Source organism: Crocuta crocuta, unplaced genomic scaffold (assembly GCF_008692635.1).
Source record: "Crocuta crocuta isolate KB4526 unplaced genomic scaffold, BGI_CrCroc_1.0 scaffold149, whole genome shotgun sequence".
NCBI lineage: Eukaryota > Metazoa > Chordata > Mammalia > Carnivora > Hyaenidae > Crocuta > Crocuta crocuta.
Genome location: NW_027551561.1, coordinates 3670575 through 3689898, shown reverse-complemented (window position 1 = coordinate 3689898; position 19324 = coordinate 3670575). Strand labels below are relative to the sequence as shown.

Below are 19324 nucleotides of genomic sequence, written 5' to 3'. Positions count from 1 at the left end.
TAAGCAAATGATTCTGATTTTCAAAAATTGGAAGAGTTAAAGTATATTTCTGCTTTGTTGAGTATATTGTTAGCATTAATTGTTTTTAAAAGTTCCTTCTCTGAGACTGGAAAGTGAATTTTCTGTCCAAATCCTATATGAACACACCACTTCTTCAATGATAGATAGCCAATATAATCTATGTATTTCAATATTCTATAGGCCTTGTCTGCAGGCATTTCTGAAAATGTTATTTGCTACCAGGACTTACAAATATAGTTTGGAAATTAATGCCTAAAACAGCTTCCAAATATAGTTTTCTTTCTATCCCTCTTTTATCACCCACTTCATCAACTCTCCAGTATGTCTATAATTAAATATGTATGAATCCCAATGGCCCAGAGTTGTAGAATTTAACAGTAGCTATCAGTCTGTTAATTGTGACATTTACTACATTCTTAACATTTTGGTTTTCAAGTCAGAAAGGAAAAGTCCAGATTTCATCACGCTGGGACCCAGCACATAGAGATAACTTGATTAAGTACAATTCAAGTGTTTATCAGCTCACAGAGCTATTTAACTGAAGGATATTAGTAGTTCATTATATTCTTAAACTAGGCAATCATTTCAGGATTGGTGGGTATTCATTGTTTTATTCCTTGGGAGGCTATGAAAACCCAAAGGTCATGTGTTTTCACTTTCTGTTCTTACAAGAGATACCAGCAAACTTCTGTAATTGTCCTGCTTGGAGTCTGACTTGTAGTTAGTTGGCAATGGGTAGTCTTTGCGTCATGTAGCCCATGCTTACAGAACACACTCACTCAGAAAACGCATAGTCTATAAATCCAGAATGTTGAAGTGTCTCTTGGAGAGGCAGTTAAAGTAATCCTTGGTTTAATAGGATTACCACATCCAGAAAACTCAAATGCCCTTGAGGTCAATCCCCCAAAGCTTAATTTATATATTAAACAACAGGATCTTAGGATTCTGAAATAATTAGGACCAGTTGCCCCCACGTCATGTATTTCAATGGTTCTCAGCCTTTAGTGAACATAAGAATAGCTCAGAGGGTTTATTTTTATATTTTATTTTGTTTTTTCACCCAGAGTGGGCTTTTTATTTCAAGTTACCATGTATAAAGTTGGAGGAAAAAGATCCAAGTCTGTTTCCTTGGCTAGAGCCCACCTGGATTTCTATACATAGTTTACACAACCACATGCCCCCACTGGCTAATGTCACAGGATTTCTGAGTGTTGAGATACAATGAAATAATAACAGCAGAAAAGTGTTTGGGTCCATCTGTTTTTTAAAAGGGGGAAAGAAAGATGATTTCCCTTCTCCAAGAACCCTGGGGGCAGCTAATCTGGTCATGTGACATTAACTCATATTATTTCTGTTCTGACTCTGCACACTTGTAACAGGAAGGACACTGTTTAAGAGCTGGAAGTGTATTTTGCTCCCAGAGGGCTTTTAAAAACACAGATTCTGGGTCCCACTCCCCTCTCAGAGTTTCTGATTTAGTAATTCTGGAGTAGGGTCCCCAAATTTACTTTTTTTTTTTTGAAGAAAAGTGTTTATTTCTTTAAACACATTTTGCTTTAATAGCCATCCAAAAGACTGTTTCTTATTTTATTTTTTTAATGTTTATTTATTTTTGAAAGACAAAGAGAGACAGAATGCAAGTAGGGGAGGGGCAGAGAGAGAGGGAGACACAGAATCGGAAGCAGGCTCCAGGCTATGAGCTGTCATCACAGAGCCCGAGGCGGGGCTTGAACTCACGAACTGTAAGATCCTGACCTGAGCCAAAGAAGTCAGACACTTAGCTGACTGAGCCACCCAGGCGCCCCTCTTTTTTTTTTTTGTTTCTTTTTATTTCCAGTTAACACTCAGTATAATATTAGTTTTAGGTAGACAATATAGCAATTTAACACTTCCATATGTCATCATCCTGTTCTCATCACAGGTGCACTCTTTAAACCCCATCACCTATTTAACATCCCACTCACCTCTTCCATCTGGTAGCCGTCAGTTTTTTCTCTATAGTTAAGAGGGTGTTTCTTGATTTGTTTCTCTCTCTCTTATTTTTTTCTCCTTTACTTTTTTGTTTTGTTTCTTAAATTCCACATATGAGTGAAATCATATGGTATATGCCTTTATCCTAATGATTTATTTCACTTAGCATTGTACATCCTAGCTCCATCCATGTTGTTGCAAATGGCAAGATTTCATTTTTTATGGCTGAATAATATTCTATTATGTATATGCCACATCTTCTTTATCTATTCATTAATCGATGGACACTGAGGCTGCTTCCATATTTTAGCTATTGTAAATAATGCTTCTATAAAAGGACACTTGCATTACTGGTGGGAGAGCAAACTGGTGCAGTCACTGTGGAAAACAGTATGGAGGTTCCTCAAAAAGTTAAAAATAGAACTACCCTGGGGCACCTGGGTGGCTCAGTCAATTAAGCATCTGACTTCGGCTCAGGTCATGATCTCATGGTTCATGAGTTTAAGCCCCGCATACGCACTGTGCTGACAGCTCAGAGCCTGGAGCTTGCTTCACATTCTATGTCTCCCTCCCTCTCTCTCTCTCTCTGCCCTCCCCCACTTATGCTCTCTCTCTCTCTCTCTCTCAAGAATAAACAAAACATTTTTTAAAATGTTTATAAAATAAAACTACCCTATGATGCTGCCATCACACTACTGGGTATTTACCCAAAGAATACAAGAATACTAATTCGAAGGGATACATGTACCCTTACGTTTATACCAAATTTACATTTCTAACAAGCTCTCAGGTGATGCTCTCAGAGCTTCTAACAAGCTCTTGGGAGTTGTAGTCAAGGGATGACATTTTGAGAATCCCTGATCTCATTCGGTTTTTCCTTCTAAATAGGTATGCCAACTGAGAAGACTTTTATTCTCTTTCTTGGTCAATTTCTTACCTACCTCAAAAGGAAGCAGGAGCAATGGCTACAGAGAACTTATTACATGAAATACCTATGCTCTGTACATACACAGGATCCTCTTCAGGACCCAGTGAGAAAGCTACTGTGATACACATTTCATAAATGAAGAAACTGGGAAGTTCAGTGATTCAGACAAGGTTACTCAGCCAGTAAATATGGCAACTGGGATTTGAACTCAGATAGGCTTCAAAATGTGAGGTTGTTTTTGTTGTTGTTGTTGTTGGGTTTTTTTTTGGTCTCCACATTCTAGAAATGTTTAGAATCTGATGTCTTCTCACCACCTGCACTCTGTTGTAAGCCATCTTCATCTCACAACTGCTTTATTTCATTAGCCTAATGTAGGCTTATCATACATTCTAAATGTGCCTAGATGATATTAGTGAGGAAGTGAAATGTCTACTATATTCCTCATTTCAAAAATGGTGCCAATGAAACATGCCAACAAAATATTCCATTTTAAACAAACTATATTAGTTAGTCTCCTTTAATTTTAAGACAAGAAGCCAACCTGAGTTAATGTAGATGAAAATGAAACGTATGGAGTCCAAGGGCAAGAATATGGTCTGACATCTGGAAGTCAGGGAGTTGGAAAATTTCAAGACTCTTCTCTCTGCTTTCTGTTTCATCTGTCTCTATGTGCTGACTTATCCTGCATCCTCCATTTACCTGCAGGAATCTGGCCACCCAAAACTCTTAAGTTTACATTCACAAGTCCAACCCCTCTGAGAGGACAACCAGCCATTTCCCAGTCCTAATTCCCAATTCCTAGTGCAAAGAATCTGAATGGCTTTGTTTAGATTAAGGATCATCCCCTGCTCCAATCATTCATGGCTATGGAAGTAGGGCAATTCAATCCAAATTGGACTCCCAGTACAAATTTGGCTACCACTGTGCTTGGGACAGAGGAGAAAATCATTGACTTATGAGTTGGGCTAACATTTCAAGAGACGTTCACTCAGAAACTCTTCTAGTGCTAGATCCATTTCTCCCTAACACAAGATCTTTATAGTCAAGTATAGATCAAGAATGGAATGTTCCTGACCCATCAAATAAGGAAAAATCCAGAAGGCAATACACACTGGTGGTGAGACTGAGGAGGAAGCCACTCACTCATTAGTATTGGAAGAACAAAAAGGCCCAAGCCTGATGTCAAATCCTACCCCAAAAACAGATGTATTTACCTTCTAAGCTAGCAATCCCACTTGCGGGAATCTATTCAGTAGGGACCAAGAGAAATGTCCCATAAGCATAAATGTTTTCAGACTCTATACTTTCAAAATTAAAAAAACATAAACAAAGGATACCTTATTATAATATCAGAAGATGCAGAAACTTCGCACAATCCCCATTCCTTATACTCCAGTAATTCAATGTAGCCAGTCTTGGAAAACACATGGTCTTATATGCCATTCATCAAAAGAAAATCTGCATTCAGTTTTTAGAACTATTAATTTACAGGCAATGTATTATAACTGCTGCTATTTCATACTGTGAGGTAAAAAGTCTGTTCTATATAATGCTGCTGTGGTCTAGAGGGGAACTGCTGCAAATACTTAGTCTCATTGGTGTATGGCTTTGGGGACTGTATTGATAACCTCTGTCTGCAGCACAGCTGTAGAATAGTACTAACATGAAAATGCTTTATTCACATGACAGGCAAATGATACGGAAAAAATGTAACCAATAATTTGATACACATCAACTGAATCCTAGGGAAAATCCGAATAAAGAACTGTTTTATTTTTTATAGTTTATTTATTTTTGAGACAGAGACAGAACATTAGCGAGGAGGGGCAGAGAGAGAAGGAGACACAGAATCTGAAGCAGGCTCCACGCTCTGAGCTGCCAGCACAGAACCAGATGCGGGGTTTGAACCCACCAACTCAGAGATCATGACCAGAGCCGAAGTCGGACGCTTAACCGACTGAGCCACCCAGGCCCCCAAAAACCCTGTTTTAAATCAATCATTTGTCTTCTTTTTCCCCCACAGTACATCTCTTCCTACATTGCAGATTTTAAAAGTGAAATGTTTGAGGAACTTCTTAAGCACCTTTGTCACTGTGCAGATGAATTCCGGGAGGTCATAAAAACGGATATGCGGAGGCAGATGTTTGCTGAACTCTTCCTGCAGTGTGACCGTAGCAAGGTAGGATAAGACCCTTAAAGCAATATTTCTCAAACTATTTTTTTATGAAAGACTGAGTTTTAGGTTGTTGCTGTTGAGGTGATTTTTTTAAAAATTTTTATTTTAATTTATTTTTATTATTTATTTCTGAGAGAGAATGAGAGAGAGAGAGAGAGAGAGAGAGTGAACAGGGGAGGGTCAGAGAGAGAGGGAGACACAGAATCCGAAGCAGGCTCCAAGCTCTGAGCTAGCTGTCAGCACAGAGCCCGACGTGGGGCTCAAACCCACAAACCGTCAGATGGTGACCTGAGCCCAAGTCGGGCGCTTAACCAACTGAGCCACCCAGGCGCCCCGAGGTGATATTTTTAATTGCTAATCCGTTGTGGACTAACACTCAATGAAAAATGGATTGGTAGGGGGGAAAAATGCACGTACAAAAGACAATCCACATTTTTTATTATCAGATTCAAATCTGATTTATCTGTTACTTTCTCAGATTGCTATAAAATTTTCTAGATACTATTCTCAATTTCTATACCTTTCTTGTCACAGACTGATACCAGCCTATAAACCACATCTTCAATGGCCCTGCCATTTTACAATGTACAACTTGTCTCTTTCCATTCTTAAGAGTGGGTTTTTAAAAGATTGTTTTTGCTTACTCTCTTTGCTGCTGGCTTCCTATAGAAAAGAATTGTTGAGGGGCGCCTGGGTGGCTTAGTCGGTTAAGCGTCCGACTTCCGCTTAGGTCATGATCTCGCGGTTCGTGGGTTCGAGCCCCGCGTCGGGCTCTGTGCTGACTGCCGGCTCAGAGCCTGGAGCCTATTTCAGAGTCTGTGTCTCCCTCTCTCTCTGACCCTCCCCTGCTCACGCTGTCTCTCTCGCTCTCCTAGAAATAAATTTTTAAAAAAATATTAAAAAAAAGAATTGTTGAGAATAGGAGGTTTACCACATTTTGTTATGCTGCTTCTTAAAACAAGAAAAGTTTATGTCAAAAAGTATTTCTAAGAATAGTGTTTGGAAGGATACTAGTGTGTCAGGATACCAAATGGATTTGCAAAAATTAGATACAAACTTTATTGAAAGATATTTGTTTATGAACTTTATATTTGTTTGTAACCCCATTGTCCAGAAAAGATTTAAGGAAGCTTTTGCTAATAGATAAAATGCAACAAAGGAACATAATTGAAAAATAGGATGAAAGAAGAAAAAAATGAGAGGATACTAAATGAAGCTGGAAACAAAGTCTAAATTGCATACTGTAATGACAGTATTTATTCTGGGTCATCTACAAGTTTGAATCTAAGCTTCTAGCAGTGAATGTGAAGAGGGAAACATAACCAAATACTCTATTGATGATGTTTATAAGATAAATACAAACTGGTGTTAAGAAGTCACAAATATTGAACCACCCTTGCAGCCCAGGAATAAATCCCACTTGAGTGGTGAATGATTCTTTTAAGGTACTTTAGGATTCACTTTACTAGTATTTAATTTAGAATTTTTGCCTCCATGTGCATTAGGGATATTGTAGTTCTCTTTTTAAGTGAAGTCTTTATCTAGTTTTGGTATCAGGGTAATGCTGGCCTCATAGAATTAATTTTGAAGTTTTCCTTCCATTTCTATTTTTTGGAACAGTTTGGGAAAAGTAAGTATTAACTCTTCTTTAAATGTTTGGTAGAATTCTCCTGGGAAGCCATCTGGCCCTGGACTTTTGTTTTTTGGGAGATTTTTGATCACTGATTTAATTTTTAAAGTATTTATTTATTTATTTATTTATTTATGAGAATGAGAAGGGGAGGAGCAGAGAGAGGGAGGGACAAGGGATCCAAAGTGGGCTCTGCGCTAACTTAAGCAGAGAGTCCAATGCAGGGCTTGAACTCACAAACTCTGAGAACATGACCTGAGCAGAATTCAGACGCTTAACTGACTGAGCCACCAGGTACCTCTCAATTTCTTTGCTTGTTACTGGTCTGCTTACGTTTTCTACTTCTTCCTGTTTCAGCTTTGGTAGTTTATATGTTTGTAGGAATTTATTCATTTTTGCCTGAATTGTTGGCATGTAGTTTTTTATAATATTCTGTTATAATTACTTATGTTTCTGTGGTGTTGGTTGTTAGTTCTCTCTCATTTGTGATTTTATTTATTTGGGTCCTTTCTCTCTCCTTTTTGATAAGTCTGGCTAGGGGTTTATCAGTTTTTTAACTTTTTCCAAAGAACCAGCTCCTGGTTTCATTGATCTATTTTTTGTTTTTTGTTTTTATTTTTGTGTTTTTTTTGGGGGGGGGAATGCAAGTGGGGAAAAGAACCAGAGGAAGAGAGAGAGAGAGATCTTTTTTTTTTTTTTTAACATTTATTTGTTTTTGAGAGACAGAGAGTAACAGTGTGAGTGAGGGAGGGGCAGAGAGAGAGGACACACAGAATTTAAAGCAGGTTCTAGGCTCTGAGCTGTCAGCAAAGAGCCTGACACAGGCTCAAACTCACAGACCACAAGATCATGACCTGAGCCGAAGTCAGACGCTCAACCCACTGAGCCACCCATGTGCCCTGAGAGAGAGAATCTTAAGCAGGCTCCATTCCCAGCATAAGCTTGATGCACGGCTCAATCCCATGACCCTGGAATCATGACCTGAGCCAAAATCAAGAGTCGAACACTTAATAGACTGAGTTACCCAGCCATCCCTCATTGATCTGTTCTTTCTTTTTCATTATTATTATATTTTTAGTTTCTATATCATCTATTTCTGCTCTAATCTTTATTATTTTCCTTCTGCTGGCTTTAGTCTTCATTTGCCATGCTTTTTCTAGCTTCTTTAGGTATAAGGCTAGGTTGTTTACTTGGGATTTTTCTTGCTTCTTGAAGTAGGCCTAGTGCAGCCACTCTGAAAAAGAGTATGCATGTTCCTCAAAAAGTCAAAAATAGAACTACCCTATGATCCAGCAATTGCACTAGGTATTTACCCAAACAAAAATACTAATTCAAAGGATACATGCACCCCAATGTTTATAGCAACATTATCAACAATAGCCAAATTATGGAAAGAGCCCAAATGTACATGACACAAAATAGACTTTAAAACAAAGGCTGTAACAAGAGACAAAGAAGGACACTATATAATAATAAAGGGACAATCCAACAAGAAGTTATAACAATTGAAAATATGTATCCAACATAGAAGCACCCAAATACATAAAGCAGTTAATAACAAACATAAAGGAAGTAAATGATAATAATACCATAATAGTAGGGACTTTAAAACCCACTCACAACATTGGACAGATCATCTAAACAGAAAATCAATGAGGCCATTATTTGTATGTCATATTTGAATGGTATACTAGAACAGATGGATTTTACAGATAAATTCAGAACCTTCTATCCTAAAAGAGCAGAATATACATTCTTTTCAAGGGCACATGGAACATTTGCCGGAATAGATTATATATTAGCTCACAAAACTAGCCTCAACATTTCAAGAATATCAAAGTCATACCATGCATCTTTTCTGACCACAATGCAATGAAACTAAAAGTGAACCACAAGAAAAAATTTGGAAAGTCCACAAATGCATGGAAGTTAAATACCATGTTACTAAACAATGAACGGGTCAACCAGAAAATAAAAGAAGAAATTAAAAAGTGCATGGAAACAAATGAAAATGAAAACACAACAGTCCAAAAACTTTGGGATGCAGTAGAAGTGGTTCTAAGAGGGAAGTTTATAGCAATACAGGCGTATCTCAAGAAGCAAGAAAAATCTCAAACAACCTAGTTTTACACCTAAAAGAGCTAAAAAAGGTAGACTAAACAAAACCTAAAGCTAGCAGAAGGAAGGAAATAATAAAGATTAAAGAAGAAATAAATGACATAGAAACTTAAAAAAAAAAACAACCAACCCAATAAAACCTATCAATAACACTAGGAGCTGGTTCTTTGAAAGAAATCAACAAAATTGATAAACTTTCCAGTTTTACTTTAAAATCTTCACCAGAATGATCAAATGATATACTATGAATGTGGTCTTGATAACTTCAAAATAATTGAAATCATATTGTATATGTTCTTTGACTACAGCAGAATCAACTGGAAACCAGTAACAGAAAGGTACTTAGAAAATGCCCAAATATTTAGAAATTAAAAACATACTTCCAAACAAACAATGGAAAAAAAAATCAGAGAAATTAGGAAATAGTTTAGACTCAGTGAAAATTAAAACACAATGTGTTAAAATTGGAGCAATACAGTGGTGCTTAGAAATTTATAGCTTAGAGTGCTTTTATAAGAAAATAAGAGAGGTCCAAAATCAGTGATCTAGGCTTCCATCTCAAAAAGCTAGAAAAGAAAAACAAGACCAAATAAATGAAAACTAAGTAGATATGATAAAGAAATGAGTAGAAATCAATGAAATAGAAAAAAAGTACAATAGTGAAAATCAATCAAAACAAAAGCTGGTTCTTTGAAAATATTAATTATAAATCTCTAGGTAGACTAATCAAAGAAAAGAGGGAAGATACAAATTACTGATATCAAGAAAGAAAAGGGGGACATCACTACAAAGCCTGAACACTTTAAAAGAACAATGAGGGAGCATTATGAACAACTTTTTGCCAGTAAATTTGCAAATTAGATTAAGTGAACAAGTTCCCTGGAAGACACAAATTTCCGAGTCTGACTCAAGAGGAAATAGAAAACCTAGATACTCTTGGGGCGCCTGGGTGGCTTAGTCGGTTAAGCGTCCGACTTTCACTTAGGTCATGATCTCGCGGTTCGTGGGTTCGAGCCCCGCGTCGGGCTCTGTGCTGACTGCCAGCTCAGAGCCTGGAGCCTGTTTCAGAGTCTGTGTCTCCCTCTCTCTCTGGCCCTCCCCTGCTCACGCTCTCTCTCTCTCTCTCCTAGAAATAAATAAAACATTTAAAAAAAAAAAAAAGAAAACCTAGATACTCTCATATGTATTAAGAAAGTAATTAATGCAGTTAAAAACATCTCCACAAACAAAACTCCAGGCCCAGATGGCTTCACTGATCAATTCTATCAAACATTTAAGAAGAACTAATTCCAAACCCATGCAGTCTTTCAGACAATAGAAGAGGGAACACATCTTACTGGGTTTATGTGACTGGCATTATTCTTATATCAAAACCCAACAAAACCCTTCCAAGACAAAAGACTATACACTAGTATCCCTCCTGAACAAGATATAAAGATTTTTGAGTTAGTTTTACTTATTTAGTTCAGTTATATATTAAAAAGATAATATGTCAGTATCAAATGGAGCTTAATCTAGGGATGCAAGATTGGTTTAATAGTAAAAATTCAGTCAAGTCAACTTACCACATTAAGAAATTAAAAAAAGAAAAGCTGTATGATCATCTGACAAAATTGAACACCTATTTATTGTTTAAAAAACAAAACAATAAACCTCTTGGCAAGTAAAAATAGAATTTCTTCAACCTGATGAAAAGCATCTATGAAAAACCTGCAGTTATACCTAATGGTAAAAACTTTAATGATTTTCTCCTATCAGGAAGAAGCCAAGGATGTCCACTTTCACCACTTTTATTTCATATTGTACTGGAAGTAATAGCCAGTGAAATATGACATGAAAAGAAAAGGAAAACTCCTTATTCAAGAATTACGTAATCTTCTACGTATAAAGTCCTAAGAAATCTTTAAAAATAAAAGTTGAATTCAGCAGAACATATACATGATTTAGTAAGGCTTCAGGATATATGGTCAATACATTCAGATCAATTGTATTTCTATATATTAGCAATGAACAACTGGAAAATGAAATTTTATTTTTTTCTTCCTTAAATAGTTTATTGTCAAGTTGGTTTCCATATAACACCCAGTGCTCATCCCAACAAGTGCCCTCCTCCATGCCCATCACCCCCCTTCCCCTCTCCCCCACCCCCTTCAGCCCTCAGTTTGTTCTCAGCATTCAAGAGTCTCCCATGGTTTGCCTCCCTCCCTCTCCCCAACTATTTTTCTCCTTCTTCTCCTTCATCATCCTCTGTTAACTTCCTTCTAATCCACCTATATGTGCAAACATACGGTATCCTTCTCTGCCTGACTTATTTTACTCAGCATAACACCCTCTAGTTCCATCCATGTTGCTACACACGGCCAGATTTCATTCTTTCTCATTGCCATGTAGTATTCCATTGCATAAATATACCACATCTTCTTGATCCATTCATCAGTTGATGAACACTTAGGTTCTTTCCATGTTTTGGCTATTGTTGAGAGTGCTGCTATGAACATTGAGGTACATGTGCCCCTATGCATCAGCACTCCTGTATCCTTTGGGTAAATTCCTAGCAGTGCTACTCCTGGGTCACAGGGGAGTTCTAACGTTAATTTTTTGAGGAACCTCCATACTGTTTTCCAGAGGGGTTGCACCAGCTTACAATCCCACCAACAGTGTAGGAGGGTGTCCAAGAAAATGAAATTTTAAAATACCATTTACATGGAGTGCCTTGATGGCTTAGTCAGTTAAGCGTCTGACTTTGATTCAGGTCATGATCTCATGGTTCATGGGTTCAAGCCCCACATTGGACCCTGTGCTGACAGCTTAGGACCTGGAGCCTGCTTTGGATTCTGTGTCTCCATCCCTCTCTGCCCGTCCCCTGCTCCTTTGCTCTCTCTCTCTCTCTCAAAAATAAATAAAACATTAAAAAATTTTTAAAAAGTAGATAAAATAAAACCCATTTGCATTAACATCACACACATGAAATAGAGATACACTGAACAAATTACATGCAATACCTATAGACTAAAAACTAAAAAACACTGCTGAGAGAAATTTTAAAAACCTAATGTTTGGAGCAACTAGAATTCTCATACATTGCTGATAGTGTTTTCATATTATAGAATAGCAGACAGCAGCTAAAAGGAATAAAGTATATTTCTTTACATACATTGATTGATCTCAGTGTTGAGTAACTAAAAACAATTTTAAGAAGTACACATGTTTTATGATGCCAACTATATACTTTTAAAGTACATAAACAAAATGTTAAATCATCATTCCTGGGTGTTGGGGACAGAAGTGTTAGTTTTATCATTTTCTCTATTTTTCTATAATTAAAATGTTTCTCAAAAACAATGTGAAAAATTGAACAAGTAGGGAGCAATTAATTGTTTGAAGTATCAGACTCAGATCAAATTAGATAAGAACTGAGCATTGTACATTGGGTTTAGCAATTAAGTCGGTAACTATTTGTTAAGCATCTATTTAAGTGCAAGGTATTTTGACATGTCACAGGATGGGGAAGTAGAATATAAGCCTGAAGAAAAGGTATAACTTTCCAGATTTTAACTCCATAGCTTTTATTTATGTAATGATGGTAGTGGTGTTAATGATAAAAGCTTCAATAAGCCATATTACATTTACATAAAAATCTCGAATCTCCTGTAACAACTAATTGCAAACTTTCTACTTAGGTAGGGTTTTTGGGTCGGCAGAGGACATTGGCCTTGCTGGAAACATTCTATGACCAAAGTTCAAAAATGCTCAGAAGTTTGCTGCGAAACCCAAGACAATGTAAGTGCCACTCAAAGAGAATATGCTCAAGCCGAAATGATATAGTTGTACACTGGCATAAGAAAAGCCGTTCTATTCCCATGGAATCCCTTCACATGACATCTCCCTTAGAACATGGTAGCTATATCTAACTGTTCATTCCCCACAAAATTCACTCTTCATCACAACTAGATGTATTTTTTGCTATAGTGCGATACTCAAAGTTGTCAAGTTAGAACTCAGTTTTTATGTTCATTCAAATGAAGAGGTTCTTGAGTGATGATCTAAATGCTTTGGAAATTAAGTTGGTAATGGTAGTTCCAGTTTTAAGGTCTAACTTAGAATTCTAACATTTCTAGGTTTCCTTCTCCTAAGCGTTTTTACTTGTATGCCTTTACTGAAATTATACAGTAAAATATCTTTTACGTATTACTGCCGAAACAAATAGGATTATGGATTTTATTTTTATTTTTTAAAGAAAAAAAGACTTTGTATTGATGGATTTTCCAAAGAATGTCAATATTTTATTTCTGTGTAAGACTAGTTGGATACTTAAAAATCTATGGGTGATACAGAGTAATCCTGAAAACTGTGGGAATCGTACTTTTATAGCTTAGCTACTAAATGTTTTGGGTGGGAAAAGGACAATCCTGTGTCATGAATCCCACTACAGAGAGTAGTCATGAACACCAGGGTTGTTTTGTTATTATTGTTGTTGTTGTTTAAGTGGAGTTCTGGTGAATGTATCCAATCTTTCCCTAGAATTCTGAAACAGGAGTTCACATAAGTTGTGGGGGAAAAGAACTGAGGAAGGAAGAAGAAAGAAAGGGAGAGAATAAGGAAGGGAGGAAATGAATTTTGGGAAAACATAGTCTAGTGGACAATAGTTATGGATAGAGACTTGCTTTTATTTTGATATTGCAGATAATTGAAAAGATACTTGACGTGGAAGACTTGTGTCCTCTTCCTCATCCCTACGCTGTGTTTATTGTGGGAGGAGCAAGAGTAAAGATAAATTCTTTTTTTAATTTTTATTAAAATGTGGTTATATACAATGCAGTACAATGCAATTTTGGTTTCAGAAGTAGAATTCAGTGATTCTTCACTTACATACAACACCCAGTGCTCATCCTTAGTACCCATCACCCACCCAGCCTGTCCCCTGCCCTCCATCAACAAACACTCAGTTTGTTCTCTATAGTTAAGAGTCTCTTGTGATTTGTTTCCCTCTTTTCTCTTATTTCTCCCCCTTCCCATGTGTTTATCTGTTTTGTTTCTTAAATTCCACATATGAGTGAAATCATGTAATATTTGCCTTTCTCTGATTGACTTACTTTGCTTAGCATAATACATTCTAGCTCCACCCACATCATTGTAAATGGCAAGATCTCATCCTTTTGATGGCTGAGTAATATTCCATTGTATATATACTACATCTTTATCCATTCATCAGTCAATGGACATTTGGGCTCTTTCCATAGTTTGGCTATTGTTGATAATGCTGCTATAAACATTGGTGTGCATGTACCCCTTCAAATCTGGATAAATTCTATTTGCCTTGGCAGTTCTAGGCAACTCTGCAGGTAGAAAAAGAAGAATCATGTTCATTTTCAAAGCCACACCTTTTAGGAAGGGATGATTTCTAACTTACAGTAGTAAGCTTCTGTTATGTTCCTTTGAATACCTTTTTGCCTATGTTGTGTTGGAGGGAAAGCTGTTATTTATTTAAAGCAATAGGCCTGTGTTATAATTATTTTGATCAATGCTGTTTTGCATTAATTTACTGGCTCTGATCTGCATTATAAGATCAATTGTTTAGGTAAATATTGTGTTTTCTGCATTAGGGCCATTCATTGAATTTGAGGAGATAGACTTGCCTGAGCTCTGGGGAGACATGGATAATCAGAAACATATTTATGAAGACTTTGACAATGTGCTCTTAGAGACAAATGCATTACTTTCTGAAAAACATGGTAGCAAAACCCAAAGCAAATTGTTAGAAAATCCAGAAGATCAACATAAACATGATGAACACAGAGAATCAACACTACGAGAACAGCAGAGAGAGACAAAGGAAGTACAAGAACCAAACAGAATTTCAACCGAAGAACAAGAGCAAGACAAGGAATCTAGTGGAGAAAAAGAATTATACAGAGAATTAGTAACAAAACAAGAAACCCATGTAGGGTCAACTTCAGAACAAGGATCAAGTAGAGAGTTAAGAGCAGAACAAAGACTACATAGAGACTCAGTAATAGAACAAGAACCGCTACAAAGAGTGTCATCTTCAAAACAAGGGGTCAACATGGAATCAACTGCAGAACAAGGACACCACAGAGAATCAATAGCAGCACCAGGACCAGACAGAAGGTCAATCTCAGAACAAGGATCACACGGAGAGTCAGTAACAGAACAAGAACCACACAAAGGGTCACTTGAGGAACAAGGATTGCGCAGAGGGTCAATAACAGAACAAGGACCACACACCAGATCGACTGTGCAACAAGAACTATCTCTAGAGATAATTCCAGAAAAACAACAGGACATAGATTCAACTTTACAATCAGGAAGAGGTAGTATCTTCAGAGAAAGTAAAAAATCTAGGGAGTCTGCTTCCTTTGAGTACCCTGAAATCCTCCCACAGGAAACGAGGACTCAGGAGCAAATATATGTAAAGGAACAATTTGTGAGTTCTGAACTGCAAGAGGAAGTTCCAATATCAAGAAGAAAAGATCATCTTTCAGGTAATAATGCAGTTCTTCTATGACATTGGCTCCCTGTTTTGTGGAGTGATTGCTCAATTCTTTTCAGAAAATACTCGTTTCAATTAGCATCTTTTCTGGCATATCAGATCATTCAAACCTTAGACATATTTTGCTACTCATTATCCATCTAGGCCTTGAACAATCAATTAAATGCAAACCAGAATGTTTCTATTGTCAATTTACCTAGAATTCATTTTGCAGAGGAGGCCCATTCATAAAGAAGAAATCTGGTAATGTTACATGTAGAAAGTTTCACTGGACTCCTGAAAAGGCAGTAGAAGCCCTTTAGTTTTAAATGTAGTGTGTAATATTAGAAACCACTTTTAAAAATTTCTTTTATTTGTTTATTTTTAATTTTTTTTTCAAGAGAGTGTGTGTGAGAGAGAAAGAGAGAGAGAGAACAGGGGAAAGGGGAAGAGGGAGAGAGAGAGAATCCCAAGCAGGCTCCATGCTCAACACAGAACCTAACACAGGGCTCCATCCTATGACCCTGGGTTCATGACTGGAACTGAAATCAAGAGAAGAGTCAGACACTCGACCAACTGAGCTACCTAGGCATCCCTAAAATTTCTTTTATTTCAACTGTAAAATGGATCTTGCTTTTTTCACTTATATAAGATATATGCTCTAGAAACATTTCTGAAAGTTACATTGAAGACAGAAAGCACCCTGCATTTCAAATATTTATTTTGCAAAAGACTTTCCCTCTGAATTACCTATGCCACTGTATGCCTTTTTGTTGAAAAAGTCTAACTTAGCCAGTCTCAATACCACTTAAGGCCTCAGTGAGGCATGAATATTTTTAAAGTTCTGCTCTTTCATTTTAAAGTCCCACAGTCCCAAAGAAAATCCTTATTTAAAACTCCTAAGAAATGAGTAACCTGGGGCACCTGGGTGGCTCAGTCAGTTAAGCGTCTGACTTCGGCTCAGGTCATGATCTCACGGTTCATGGGTTCAAGCCCCGCATCAGGCTCTGTGCTGACAGCTAGCTCAGAGACTGGAGGCTGTTTCAGATTCTGTATCTCCCTCTCTCTCTCTGACCCTCCCCTGCTCACACACTCTCTCTCTTTCTTTCTCTCTCTCTCAGAAATAAATAAAAACATTAAAAAAAAAAACTTTTTTAAAAGAAATGAATAACCTGTGTTCTAGATGCTACATTATCATGAACTAATTTGAAATCTCACATTTTTTTTTCAGCAGTATGTTTATTTCTCCACACAATAGGGCCACTAATTTCTGGCTATCCTTACATAGGAGGGATGCAGCTAGAAAATTTGTGAAGTTACTATTCAATCAGATGTTATTAGTGATGACTTGATTTTGGCTATGTGTAACAGTGATCCCAAATGACAGTGTCTAAAAAAAAACATAAAAATAAAACAAAATAGCAAAATAGCAATGTTTAAACAGCATAGAAGTTTCTTTCCTTCTGATATAAAAGTCAAAACTTATATGACAGCTCAGTCTCATGAAACCAGCAATGGCTCAAGTCCTAGCTTGTGTCTCCCTTAACCACATAGCTCAGGATGACTCACTACTATGTCCGCATTCTGACCAGAAGATAAGGAGAAAGGAGAAGGGATAGGCATTACATCACTTGCTTACACTGACATTGGTCAGAATTTAGGCATTTGGTGACACCTCACTGTAACAGAGACTAGAAAATGTAGCCCTCAAATCGAGTGGCCAAATTTGGATACAACACATAGCTTTTGTCAGAGAGCTGCTCTCAACAACTAAAGTTATTAAATGATATCGTTGTGGTTGAATATGATAGAATATATATAGGAAATTATCTGATAGAAAGTTTTTAGTGTTCTATATGCATTTTTCTCATTTATTAACTTAGGAATTTATCATAGAATATATAATGTCCAATTCATAGGCCTTTTGTTTTTTCTTTCAAGTTTCTATTTAAATTCCAATTCACTATAGGTACTTTCTTTTGTACCTTTTAGAAACTACAAAAAAGGAAGTTCAGAAAGATCCATCTTGTGAGAAGTCCCAAAAAATAGAAGGAAAGTCATGGTCAGGTGACTTCTCATTTAATCCTCCTTTCATTTATACTCTAGAACAAAAATATTATGAAAGTGAAATTAAATTGTCTATGTTACGGAATGTATGTTTTGTAGGTAAACTTTTGACATGTAACTGGAAGATGGATTATATCAAATGCAAAGATGAAAAACAAGCAAAATTACTCTACAGTAACTCCAGGTTCACAGGTACATGTCAGCAACCAAATTAGGAAGGATAGATGGCAGTCCAGTTGATGAATTTGATTTACTGTGGTACCCCATGAACTTAGCCAAGACACAATGGCAGGGTGATCCTTGCATTATTTTGTCCCTGAGCTGATAGATCTAAACATATACAAGGTGGATGTTTTGGCAGTAGTGTACATGTAGGCATGTCTTATTGAAGAATGCCTTTCTGCTTTAAGTCATATGCATTAGTATATAATTTGTTTTGACCATTACATGACCCCACAGCTACTTTGAAGCTATGATCCACATACAAAAGGAATCAGATATTGGATATTAGAACTCAATAGAAATCATTCTAGCTATTCCTTTCCCTGGTAGTCCCATAACTCAACATGTCAGACAGGTGAGAATCTGTTATGTTTTTGAAGGCTTATAAAGAAACATCTACTCAACAGAGAGAACAAAGAATAACTTTTAGCTCTCAGGTAAACCATGTATTTAACAATGATTATTCCAACAAGTATTCATATGCCATTTTATCATTTTACCTTTCATCAATAAGAACTAAGACTAATTAACTATATATTATATATATAAGATTATTTTCTTCCTTTCAGCAATTTTTTTCTCATTTAAGCCTGGGTCAAATAACAAACTTTCTATCCTCAAAATATTTTGGTAAAAATGCATGACATTGGTCAAGCTCTTGTGGCCTGCTAGTTCATGTTCTTCTTCTGGTCTTACTTCTTTATTTCAGTGTTGCTTTACTGTCTAAAAAAATTGCATGGGTCATTATTTTCAAGTCATGTCAAACTCATGTGGAAGGCACAGGACATGAATGATTGAATCAATAAATACATCAAACATAAGGACTGATATTTTATGAAATATGCCTCATAACATTGAGCTTCAAGATAAATATATTAGTCAAGGCTCTTTAGGGGAGAGTTTGCATGGTATCTATAGATTTATTTAACTGTGAAGTCCAGACTACAGCTGGCTTCAGGCACAAATGAATCCAAGGGCTAAATGATAGCAGCGAGATACCATCTCTGCCTCTCAGTCCCATTCCTCTCTGTGTAACTTTCAGTTTTAGGTAGTTTTCTCCATGTTGTGGCTTTTTTTATACATTTATAAAAGTATTGCTAAGCCTATATCCTACTAATTCAGGAATCAGAAGACAAAAAGAGTGATTCTTCCCCAATAGTTCCCCAAAAAAGTTCTGGGCTCATTCTCATTGGCATATGTAGTAGATAACATTACTGTCTTATGGGAATCATTGGCCAGACCTATATCACATGGTCATTCTTGTTGCGAGGGTGGGGGAGGCTGAGTACCACCTGTTTCATCTAATCTGACAGTGGGGAAGAGATGTTTTCCTCATGAAAGGAGCATGGATTCCCAACAGGAAAAAAGTAGCAGATGTTTATTACAAAAAGTACTCATATATTTTTTAAGCTTTAAGAAATTGTTCACTTTACTGTTTTATGTTTCCTGCTTAATAGACCTACACTCAATTATCAGAAATATTCAGTCTTACAAAGAAGTAAAAGGTGGGAGTGCTTTTAATGGAGTTTCCTTCAATCTGCTCCAGTTTGTGCAACTTCTGGAGACATTTGTTGGTGAAGATGCCCCCTTGAGTGTCAGTGAGACCCTCACATCCTTTTTTAAGAGGGGCTATGTTGAAACAAAAGAAGAGAAAATAAGTGGCTTAGAACAGGTGAGTATTATACATTGATAAAACAGGTG

At 36.8% G+C, this 19324-nt stretch overlaps 1 protein-coding gene across 1 annotated transcript in view; it reads left to right on the top strand.

Moving 5' to 3' along the window:
- The window catches only part of EFCAB5 (EF-hand calcium binding domain 5), a 126610-nt gene that overhangs the window by 58931 nt on the left and 48355 nt on the right, over positions 1-19324 (top strand). Inside the window, exons 8-13 of the mRNA XM_077749652.1 lie at positions 4944-5099; positions 12525-12624; positions 14448-15347; positions 17327-17401; positions 17501-17593; positions 19081-19295. Coding sequence (XP_077605778.1) covers positions 4944-5099; positions 12525-12624; positions 14448-15347; positions 17327-17401; positions 17501-17593; positions 19081-19295 — 1539 coding nt within the window. The remainder of the gene's footprint in view (positions 1-4943; positions 5100-12524; positions 12625-14447; positions 15348-17326; positions 17402-17500; positions 17594-19080; positions 19296-19324) is intronic.